The 12,437-nt window shown below is 43.7% G+C and overlaps 1 protein-coding gene across 1 annotated transcript; it reads right to left on the bottom strand.

Annotated features, from left to right (window-relative positions):
- Positions 1–1,051: 1,051 nt before the first annotated feature.
- pskh1 (protein serine kinase H1) lies at positions 1,052–9,612 on the bottom strand. The gene is made up of 4 exons (XM_079502104.1): positions 9,282–9,612; positions 7,338–8,169; positions 6,020–6,937; positions 1,052–3,021 (listed from the first exon to the last, which is right to left on the bottom strand). Exons 2-4 carry the CDS (start codon positions 7,404–7,406, stop codon positions 2,704–2,706), a joined length of 1,305 nt encoding a protein of 434 aa, XP_079358230.1. The 5' UTR covers positions 7,407–8,169; positions 9,282–9,612; the 3' UTR covers positions 1,052–2,703.
- Positions 9,613–12,437: the final 2,825 nt, after the last annotated feature.

The following is a 12,437-nucleotide window of genomic DNA, read 5'->3' as shown; positions in this document are numbered from 1 at the left end:
GGACATTACACAAACTCATACACATATATAAAAGGTGAAAGGAAACTCTCATACAAATATGTTAACACTCTGCTGGAACACTTCTGAATACTATATGGTTAGCCATTGGACAACAATAGACACTGCTGACCAATTTCAAACATTAATTCCTTTGACTCCCAGTAATGGTAATTGTGTGTGTGTGTGTGTGTGTGTGTGTGTGTGTGTGTGTGTGTGTGTGTGTGTGTGTGTGTGTGTGTGTGTGTGCGTGTGTGTGTTTTCCGAGATCTCCAAATTTAAAAGATATGAACCAGTTTCCTGTCAAGAAAGACAGTGTTGGATTAAAACTCATTCAGATTTCAGACTCCCATGAAGTGTGAGAGAGAACAGGGTGGATAATACAGCAGTAGAAGAAAATAACACAGCCAATCCGATCTAGACGGGAGTCGGAGCAATGGAGGAGTCAAAACTGATCTCATGGAAATTAGGAAGCTCTAGAATAGCATCAAGAATATCAGACAGAGTACGTTTTCAACAAAAAGAACAGAAACTGAGGTCAGCTGACATGGCTCTGTTGGATTTCCAGTATCATTTAAAAAAATAAGTTCACAACAAAAAAAAACTAAAACACACTTTATACCAGGACAGCTCACCGCAAAGCGCTCATAGAAGTATGCAAGACCACTTTGTGCAATCGATTCTAAAGAAGGGGTGAAAAAAAATCAGATCAGATCATAAGAAACATAAGAATTGTTTTTGTGACAGTTCTCATATTTCCACTGTAGACTTCAAAAACATAGCCTCGCATAGCTAGCCATATCTGCCTTTGTAATGCAAATTGCCCCAGGCAGATTGTGTGATATAGTATGGCTATGCGAGACTATCAAAGATTAATCGTTAGTTAGGCAAATATATATATATAAGCCCCATTCCTCCCCCGACTCAACTCTTGCAATGTGCAGTGGTCCCGGTTATGAGAAATAGGAGAAGGGAGAGTGCACATTATCAGATCAAGTACATTCCTTCAATTTGGATATTATAGATCGATTATTTTGAACGTTTCAAAGGGTTATCTAGAACAACATGTAGATTTGGCAAAGGAATGGCAATGTGTTTTTTGTTTCCTTCATTTGTTTCAAACCACACAACAATTGCACTATACATAAGGCAGAGTACACCACAATATGCTGTTCATTTAAATCACGATTTAAGTCCTTCATACATGATAGTTTCATTTTAAAAAAAACTCATTATATTTTCTTCATTTTGGCTATTCCAAAGTCAAACTTGGAAGAAGTAGGTAACAGATCCATTGAACAATGGACATGATCTTTTCAGAATAAAAACCACAAGATGTTATAGCTTAATGTTGCTATGCAACCATACCAAGCTTTAAAAAAAGAAAAGGAAAAAAAAGCATAAAATACTGCACTAAGAAGCATGTGTTTCAGCAACGATGAAAATGTAAAAAGGGTCAACATTCCTTTAACCACTTTGAAACTGGTGTCCCTATTTTAGGCAAAGGCATAAGTGAGGGGAAAAAAAGCCAAACTATAAGCTCATGCGTCGTAGAATCGTCATTTCCGGATATTCGTCGTACAACAAAGTATATTAGAGGGTTTAAGTGGTTAATGAAAACTTCATTGGAGTTATGTGATTAGAGGAGCATGGGATGACGAGGACTGTTTTCTTAAAAACATTGAAGATAAACAAAACCAGCCTTGAAAATTAAACCAAAACAGCATTCCAATCTTTTACAAGCTTCAGATCTATGATAAACGGATTATGACTGGCAAGAAAAGACCATCTTAGACAAGTTCACAAGCACTAGATCACTGATTTGCTAGGGTTGGAGTGTCTTCCAATCGCCAACTTCGTAAGATAAGCTTGGCTATTGTATTGTATATGTCCCCAACAGTTAATGTAGCAAAATAGTAAATTCACAGCAATAATTCAGGAATGAGAAAGGGAAGTTTTTTTTTCTCCCCTCTCTTCCTAGAAATTTCAGTACCCAGAATTCTGTTCAACAGATCCGTGTGGACGGTCAATATCCAGTGACCATTTGAACGGAGACCAATAATCATGTCAACAACAATAAATAAATATGTAGAGGAAAAACAGGGGGTGAAGGAGACAGGGATGTGGGCAAGTGAACAGTGTCCTGCTTGCTGCTTCGGGCACCACGACCAACGGAAGACTCAAGGGACGGATAGGTAGAGATAGACGGAGAGATTGAACTGTTTCGTGGCTGTTGCCTCAAAACAGTACTGGTTTGCCCCTTTCTGTGCACATACTATGACACACTGTCATGGAAATTCATAGCCTCTTCTACACAGAACACCTCAACCATTAACATGAATCTAATGGTATCCACCGCAGGCCTTGTCCTGCTGTAGCCATAGACCATTTACACACAGCGGCCATGTATCTCTTACGTCATGATATGACGTAAGAGCAAAATGGCATAAGGGAAAAATGGCTGGCTTGTGAATTTTGGTCAATTGACAGCAGCTGCTCTTAAACCAATGATGCACGTGTCACTGGTTGCCATGGATATATTTAAGTCATTGTCTTTTTTCAGCCCATGTCAGTGATGTGTGACTTAATTGGAGCCATTGTTGGCAGCAACTTTGAGCAGTGGCAGTCACATGTAAAAGTTCAACCGCTGTAGTGCTGTGGCTCGGCCTCATGCTCTGCAGTCACTCGCTTTCATGGTTAGCGGCTTCAGCCATTGTACTGCTGCTGATAGCGCCGGTTGAGCTCACGGAGCTCTTTTTCACGGGCCCGCCGGGCTTTGTTGGACTTAGTGGAGCGGCTGGAACGTGTGGACTGGGCCGACTTGGTGCTGTGGCAGCGCGACGACGCCCTCTTCAGAAGGTTCTGTGAGATGGACCGCTGCAGGTTCTTCATGGAGGAGGAGGCGGCCATGCTGACAATCCAGGGGTGTTTGAAGGCTTGACCGGCGGTCAGTCGCTCGCTGGGGTCCACGGTCAGAACCCGCTCCACAAAGTCCTTGGCCAGGTTCGACACACTGGGCCATGGCTGGGGAGAGGACAAAGGCACAGAAGAAAAAAAACGATGAGCACTCATTGTTTGCTTACATTGAAATAAGGCTGGGTGATATACCATGTTGTAAAGCACGCAGTTGAGTTTTAATTCTAAATGAATTAAATTGGATTTGTACAGAATGCCAGCATGCAAGAATGCTACTGTAATCATATGATATCAAATGACATCACAGAGTAATTTAAACTGGGAGAATTAAATTGAAATGATAGGAAAATACAGCTCTCCCACACCCAATAGTCTGTATGAAAATTGTTCTCAACTAGGCTACTACACACACAAGGGGGCATCAGAGAGCTACTGTAACAATAGTTCTGTGATCAGATGACAAGAAGTTAGATCTCTTGTGCAAAGGGTTCTCTAAGTTAGGTATTCAAGGGAGATCTATTTAGTTTACTTTAGTTTACAAGATATTAGATAGTAGGTCTACTGGATCTACTCATATTCTCGTAGTCATGACTGGGGTCACGTTGGCAGGTTACGCGCTGTCCTGTCTGTCTCTTCTGCCAAGTCACAACCCAAAGAATGTTCACCTTGTTTGTTTATGAGATTGCATGTTATGGACTTGGACAAGCTGCACTCTCAAAAAGCTGAAAAAAGCTAAACAAAACAACAGCACTACATACTTTGCTACAAGAAAATGTTCCCAAATGACAAACTTTTCCCATAAGGACAGTCAATTCTCTTTCTGAAACATGGACAGTCTCAGACAGGTACAAGTGTTAACAAGAAGAGTCAAAGTCTAAACACCAACAGCACCTGGATTACCATCATCACCCACGACACACAAACACAATCAATGTAGTATATACACGTCACATATACAGATAAATATTCTCTCAGCTGCTGCTGCTGCTACATGATGCTCATGATTAGTTTAGGATTGTCATATTAAATATAAACATTATTCATGATGGCTTTAAAGACGCGCGTTTCCATAGAGACTAATTCTAAGTGAGCTAGTATCAGTGTTAACACAGTAGCTTAACCCATTTAGGCCTGACGTCGAAATTTAAAAAATGTCTTCTAAGTCATGACAATTGTTTGACATACAGGTATGTTTCTATATCAGTGGTTCTCAATATTTCATGTCAAGGACCCCAAAAAATATATGAAATTGGCCGCCGACCCCCATCTGAAAATATGTTGTTCCAGGAACCCTCCCAGTAGCAAAGATTTGCGTTAAAAACTCGCTCTGTAACAATATATATTCAAAGATTTCAGGCACATTTTCACGATTTTTCAAAAATAGCAGACCTACAAGTTCATAGCGCGGCACTCGCTATGAGCTTGTAGATCATCTTTATTATGTTTATTATGTATCTCTGTACGTATTACACGCAAACAAAATACCTCAGGTCTTATGTTTTATTAGCTTTAACCCATTTAGACCTGAGGATGATTCTACAAATGCCTTCTAAATCCTGACAGTTTCTATGTCAGTGGTTGTCAAACATTTTCATGTCAAGGCCCCCCAAAAATATATGAAATTGGCCACCGACCCCCATCTAAATATATGTAGTTCCAGGGACCCAGCCCCCCCCCCCCCATATACTCACAATGCAAAAGGTTAAAAATGGAATCATTTTCGCTTTGTGGCATCATTCATTTACAGTAGCATCACTCTCTCAACACACAGTATACTGATAATAGTAAGAGCTAAAATGATTACCATTTATCTGAAAATAAGGCTGCTTTCTCATGTTCCACCTCAAGGCCTGTTCCACATGTTTCAAGGCCATACCCATGTAACTTGAGAAAGCCCAGAGGGGCGAAACGTTGTTGTATTTATAGGTTGAAATAAAAAAGACAGGGAGCTGAATTATATTGTGTGCGGACATTAAACTTTTTTCTTCATTCAGTCATGTTTTGGGTCCAGCACCGTATTCTGAAACTGGGATGTGCATAACGTTTTCCTGCTTTACATATGCTTACTCAGTGTTCATCCATTCAAGGGCAATTATGCAGATATGGCCCGTAGTTGTTCTGAAAGTGATTTTTGAACATTAAATGGATCCATGCACTAATCGGACACTTTTGTTTGCCCTACCTACGGTAAACAAGGGCCTAACAACTAAACACTGTCTCACCAGGTTTTGTTTTAGCTCTGGGTTTGTAGACAGGTCCTGCATGACAAGAAAAAAATCACACCTGTGTGAAGTGACGTAACATGTCGATTTGCTCAGACACAAATGATGTAAATTCTCCATTCATTGTCAATGGGACTTTTTGTGTAGGACGAAAATAGCCGATTTGCTCGTCTACATATGACATTCATTGAAAATAAGAAAAATAAGAAATTTATTTTGGCGGCTGGCCCCGAACAAACTGATTTAAAGACGATCACCAGTATTTTAAAATCATTAAAGACAGTGCTGACCAAACACAAATAACAGATTCTCTAATGAAGTGTCGATGTGAGTCGCGTCGATGAACCCATTATTTATGTTGGTTGGCAGACACTTGTCCACGGATATAAAACAGGCATTCATAAAACTCAGTGGCAACCTAAACACCCACACCCAGGAACAAAGGAAGGGGCTACTCAGCATTCTTCCAACTAGTTACAGAGATGGAGCATAAATTATTATGCACACGCACACACACTTTGCAGAAGGGCATATTGACTCAGCAGAGAGGACCAATAATTGGGAGAGGGAGAGAATTAAGAGCTGTGATGGTGCATGTGATGGTTATGGCTGAATTAAGTAGGGGCGGACCGCCACAATGTGCACCAAAAGGCCAGGAGGATGAGTGGGTATGGGGTGCTCGCTTGTGGTGGTTACATCTCACCTCTCCAGAGAAGCTGTACTTTCCTTAATAATCTGTTGACAGGGCCTCACACCATGTGAGGAATGTATGGAGGATCGCTGAAGCTAGGCGTGAGACAGCGGGCAAGAGACAGCGGGCAAGGAAGGACAAAAGAACAACAGAAAGGAAGAGTGTACCCTGTATGTGGATTGCAACATCTCACCTCTCCAGAGAAGCTGTATTTCCCCTTGAGGATCTGCCGATACAGTCTCATGCGGTTGTCATCCTCGAAAGGCATGGTGCCGCTCAGCAGAATGTACGAGATCACCCCCAGTGCCCACATGTCCACCGCGTTGGTATAGGGCTTTCTCACCAGGATCTCGGGGGCGATATACTCCGGCGTGCCGCACGTGGTCTTCATCAAACACTCGTCTCCCTTCTTCCGGCTGCTCGCCAGGCCAAAGTCGGTGATGATGATCTTGGAGTCGGCTCCCGGGTGGTAGTAGAGGAGGTTCTCTGGTTTCAGGTCCCGGTGGGTGATGCCCAAGGTGTGGAGGTACTTGACGCCGTCCAGCACCATCTGCAGCACCCGCGTGGCGTCGCGCTCCGTGAAGGAGCCGCGTGCGATGATCCTGTCGAAGAGCTCCCCGCCGGTGGCCAGCTCCATCACCATGTACACGCACTCGGCCGTCTCAAACACCTCCATCAGCTGGATGATGTTGGTGTGGCGGACGCGCCGCAGGACGCACAGCTCCGACTCGCACACCTCCCGTCCCTCTCGGTAGCGCGTCTCGATCATCTTGATGGCGTACGGCTGCCGCGTGCTTTTGTGCTCCACGCGAACCACTCGGCTGAAGCTTCCTCGGCCTATCAGGGCTTTGATATCGTACTTGGCGGTGACCCGTGGGTCAAATTTGGCCCGATATTTTGCCACCTTTTTCCGCTGAGGGTCTTCGGACCCTTCTTTGGGGGGCTGGGCGGAGGTTGTGCGGCTGGCAGCTTGTGCCTGGGCCTGGTACGGGGAGGTGGAGTCTGCCTTATCACCTCCCCCACATCCGGCCGCACCCATCTTACTCCCCGCACCATCCCCGCGTATGAAGTGTTTATAGAGGTCTGTCTGCAGGTGTTGGGGAGGGTCCACCTGAAGAAATACATGAACACTCTGCATTAACCTGACCTGAGATCAGATTCTAAAAATGTCCTCTGCATCCTGACAGTTTTCTGAAAAAGCTATATGTTTCTATGTCAGTCGTTCTTCGTTTTTTCAAAAATAGCAGACCTACAAGCTCGTAGCGCGCCACTCGGTGCCACGCTATGAGCTTGTAGGTCTGCTATTTTTCAATAGCTAAAAGTATAACATAATGCTTAAAACAAGTAATGCATAAAACATTGAAGATTGGTAAGCAACAAATGGTGGCAAGAAACAATTAAGTTTACATTCGTACAGAATACAGATATTGTCGATATTAGCTGTAGTTCTCTAATGGCAAAAGATTTATGATTGTATGATTATTTTCTAAATAATCCACCATCCTACTGACCTTTTTGACCAGGTCCAGCTGAACATCCCCTGGGGGCTCAGGGAGAACCTTAGTGTTCCTGCAACCCATCACATCACCTCAGGCCGCTGCCCAGTCAGCCCCACAGGCCACCAGCAGCCCTGCCTCATCACCGCAACAACAGTGAATCCAACAGTCCCGGGACAGTCAACCTCCAGGCTGTACCGCATGGAAAGTTCATGAATAGAACCGGCACACACACTCAAGTCCCAATAAGGTTGCATCAGCAGTCAGATATACTTGACGAATGCAACGAATGACAACATCCACTTAAGTCCCGTTAAAGTGGCGTCCCGAATCAAAGACGGCACGGATACAGCTGTAGAGCATCTTTGTGCCTCCCCCAGCACATCCTGAACTGGCTTTTTGTTCCGACGTCTTAATATTTCATTTATTTATAATGTTCTCCAAATATGTGCCGATAATACCCCTACCACACTGCTGCCTAGAGGCGGGAAGAACACCAAGACCCCTTGAAGGTTTGTGGGGGGAAACTGTATACAAATTGGTAAATGTGGATACTCATGTGGCGTTTTAGTGAACTATCAGGGAAGGGATGGGAAAGGGGGGAGGGGGTGCCAGGAGGACCCACCCCTGGCTTCTAAGATGCCCTCTGGGATGTTGCAATAGTATATTTAAGATTGATGGAATTGCGTCATGATCACTGAAATAAGTCTACAACTACATCTTCAGCTTTGGATTCTCTGAAGTCAATCCATAGGGAATGAACTGTCCGTAACTGCAGTGATGTTGCCACAAACAAAGCAGCTTCTTCTGGGGAATCACAGGCTGGAGAGAATTGAAGAGGGACGTTCTGAAACAGAAAAGAAAATGGAACATGAGTCTTGTGTGTGAATGATTATTGCTGAGTCCACTTAAATACAGAACGTGTGGCTGCGAGGATGGCCATATGATCTAAACATGACAGCAGTTGGAGCATGAACCTTATTACGATGGGACAGCACACACGAATGGCAATAACATGACAACACTGATATACACACAGAAATTCCATATTTGTTGTTTTAAGTCACCAAACAGTCGCGATGAGGCCATATAGTAATTGTTTCTGTTCTGTTTCTCTTTCTGTTACAAGCAGAACAAAGCTATCAAGGTTTGTTTTACAAACCCCCCCAAAGAAAGGAATCTCGCAACATGGGTTATAAATTATGGTTATAACAGATTAACAAACGGCCTCACGTACAGTAGACCTATCTAACTGTTTCCAGTGATGGGACACTAACTATATACCCGCAATAATGCAGTTTTCACTCTGTTTATCAACTCCTGTTGCTTTGTCAGCCATGATTGGAGCAGCTTGATTTTAAACAATCATCCCACCGAAAAAAGGGGATTCTTCAACAGGCCTAAACAACAACAGAAATTGCAATGTTGAATATCTTCACATTGCGCTTTATTTGAGTGCTTCATTTGAGTGCATGGTTTTATTTAAATGTAGTTTGTAACAATTAAGATCAAGTTCAAAAAGTGTCCAGGCCCTTTTCGTGTCAATGTTGTTCTTTTCTCTCCCCCCCCGCAGCCAAAAGGACATCCATCCAACCCCTTTCCTACTTTCTGAAAAACATGTTGCAAGTTCGAATAACTTTTCTTGGGGAGTCGGGACAATCATATCACACAAATAGACACAATTACCATACGAACTCAACTAAAGGGACGCTAGCTAGCAAAGCTATCGAAGTTCAAGCAGAGATTTTCAATCCATTGCGGCGACGGCGTCGCTTGCCGACAACAAACCAGCGATATCCAAGCTCTAGCGACGCGCTGCATGTGAGCTTGGAGATCAAGGGGTGTTGTCGGCAAGCGACAGCCAAAACGAGGCCTTATTTAACACACGACTCTGTCTGCGGGAGTAGCAGAGCTATAGGGTAGGACTCCCCCCCAGCCTGCCAAAGCCAGCCTCCTCACCCCACTCTCAGTCACTCAGCTGTGTGGTGGAGCTCCATTTTTCTCGCTTCGGACTTTCTCCGAACTTCATCCCCGCTGATAAGCGCACGGCGCAGCCCCGTCTCTCCGCCCGTCGCTCCGCCCGTCGCTGGGTGACATCGCGTGTCAACTAGTCCGTCCTTTCATCATCATTATATTATCGACCCGATCGGAGGTGTTGTTATCGATCGAGTGACAGTGGGAGTGGAAAGGGCTCCCCAAAAAACAAAACATAGAAAGCCGATCCGTCCCCGGCCCGATCGGTCACTATAAACTTCTCCGAACGGTGTTTTTCGACCAGGCAGGACCACCTATTTCCTCTCCTTTCTGCAACAAGGGGACGGGACGACCTCCTTCGGCTTGTTTCGACCCCATAAAAATCCTGAGCTCACTTCCTGGATACAATGTGGAAGTTCCTTACCAACCAACTTTACTTCAAAGTTGGTCGGTGCAAAAGAGTGGTGCCATTTGTTTCAAAAAGCTTTATACTGTATAAAACGACGCAATGTAACATAGTTTACATGCTGTCCCCCCTCCAACTGCACAGGGAAAAATAGTATTATTTTTCCATTTTCAACTGTTTTTGAGGGCCCCGGCCTCCTATATACAGGTTTAATGTTTGTTTTTAGTTCAATGTTTGTTTTAAAAAACGCCATTGACAATAAAGAGAATGTAATGTTTGTTTTGTCTCAATGTTTGTTTTACATCATCATTGATTGATTGATTGAAGAATTTATTAACAGTTTGCAGAATTACAGTACATTTCAAGCACAAACTCAATACAAAGGCTGTTAACTGTGAGTGGACGACCCAATTAAGCATTACACTTGTTTCCAACAGGGTCCACCATGTTCAAATCATCAAAACATTTAGAGACGTACAAATAGACACTTCTATAGACAGAACAGGAATTCATCAAAAAGGAGGTAAAAAGGGAAAATAAATATATACAGTGAGGGGAAAAAAGGGGGGGGCGGGGGGGGGGATTCAGATTTTACGGGGGCCAGTTTCGAATTGCAGCCATCCGTAGGTGCCCTTTGAGAGCGGTTTTGAAGGAGTCAAGGGATTCGCATGTCTTAATGACAGTTGGTAGGGCGTTCCACATTTTGGTGGCATAGGAGCGAAAAGAATTTAGTCCCTTGTTTGTGCCGAATCTGGGTTGTACATGGTTCGTTGCACTCCCTCTGGTGTTGTGGGTGTGGACTTCGTTAACATTAAGGAAGTATCTAGACAGGTACATGGGTATCTTGGTGGTGTATCAAATCTTGTGGACCAGACCCATTGCAAGTTGCTGTACTCTGTCGTCGACCCTAAGCCATTCCAGCCTGTCGAAGTGGGCAGGGGTGAGGTGGGTTCGGGGGGCTAGATCAAGTAGGAGCCTGACCAGTTTGTTTTGGGAAGTCTGGAGCCTGGTTTTAAGGGCCTTTGAGGTGCTGTGGTACCAGGAGGTGCATGCATAGTCAAAGAAACCCTGTACAAGGGCTCCTGTTAAGGTCTTCAAGGTGTTTTTGTTGACCAGTGAGGAGATCCTGTAGAGGAATCTTGTTCTATGGTTGACTTTTTTGATTACGTTGGTGGCCATTTTATCACCGGAAAGATTAGCCTCCAGGATGGAACCTAGGTAGGTAATTTCATCTTTACGTGTGATAACATTGTCACCCACTCTAACCAAGAAGCCATTTGCCTTGCTGAGATTACTAATAGAGCCAAAGAGAATGGATTCAGTTTTTCCCAGGTGTAAAGATAGTTTGTTATCAGCGAGCCAGGTGCAGATTCTACCGAGTTCAGAGCTGAGGGCATTTTCAACCTGCAGTTTGTCCCTGTCCGAGACCAGCAGTGCTGAGTCATCTGCGAACAGGATCATGTAAGAGCGCCCCTCACTTCACACGGGTGTGATTTGTATTATATTTTGACACAACGTATGTTTTCTCATGCCAATAAAGCTCATTTGAATTGAAATTAATTGACTTCAAAGTTGCAAAGTATAAAAATCCAGAAAGTTACCCTCATACAGTTACAACTGGGAGGTATAGGCCTACGTATAATTTCAGTTTTGCATCACAATATATCCATGTCTCCCCTTTCAGTTAATGTGGAATTCCCAATTAGTCCTCGGGTTTAGTTTTTAATGTGTGCCATGTGTCCACTGTGTATAGGCATCTCATTCTCAACAACACATATAGGCCTATCAGGCAGTGGTGAGGAGGCTGTACGAGTGTATGAAAAACACTACACGCATCTATTGTAGAAGGACTCTTTTATTCTTATCTTGAACTTTCACTTTTACACACTATATCCACACGGTGTCACTATATACAAGGAAGTCCCTTTTCCCATATAGCTAACTAAACTACTACTACTGTATGCAATTGCAAGGCCATCAAAAACTTTTTTATTCATCCAAGCATATTTGGCCTTTAGTTTAAACCCACACTGCAGAAATAGTCTAAGCATGTAAAATATTAAACTGGATCTGAGTAGACTATATCACTCACTCTGGGGACGGATTTCAGTCCTGAAGATTTCATAGGGGTCATTTAATGAGTTTCTTTTTGGCTTTAAGCCCTGTGCTTGTTCAGAATCCTCTATCTAAAGGTATAGCCTAATAAAGAATGTATACAGCCTTGATTTCTGTATCGGTGTGATGGATTGTAGACTTCACTGCAGCAGACCCACCATCCATACAAGGACCATGCTGAGAAGAGATGTCTGTGATAGCTTTACAAGTGTGGGGTCAATTTGAGAAAGACCAGAATTATCCTACTGAAGGATAGACATCTCATCAGCCATCTTTTACTCTCTGAGTCTCGCAAGAGAGCATGCCACTTGGACACAGGCATGATGTGTCCAAGTTTGTGCATCAGTAGATATGTTTTATTTACAGATGGTGGATGGATGGATGGATGGATGGATGGATGGATGGATTGTGGGGTGTGAGGTTGTGTGTGTGTGTGTGTGTGTGTGTGTGTGTGTGTGTGTGTGTGTGTGTGTGTGTGTGTGTGTGTGTGTGTGTGTGTGTGTGTGTGTGTGTGTGTGTGTGTGTTTGTGCAGTGCGTGTGCGTGTGCGCGTGTGTGTGTGTGTGTGTGTGTGTGTGTGTGTGTGTGTGTGTGTGTGTGTGTGTGTGTGTGTGTGTGTGT

Source organism: Electrona antarctica (assembly GCF_951216825.1).
Source record: "Electrona antarctica genome assembly, chromosome: 5".
Lineage (NCBI taxonomy): Eukaryota > Metazoa > Chordata > Actinopteri > Myctophiformes > Myctophidae > Electrona > Electrona antarctica.
Note: the sequence above shows the minus strand (reverse complement) of the source record. Positions and strands in the feature narration are given on the sequence as shown.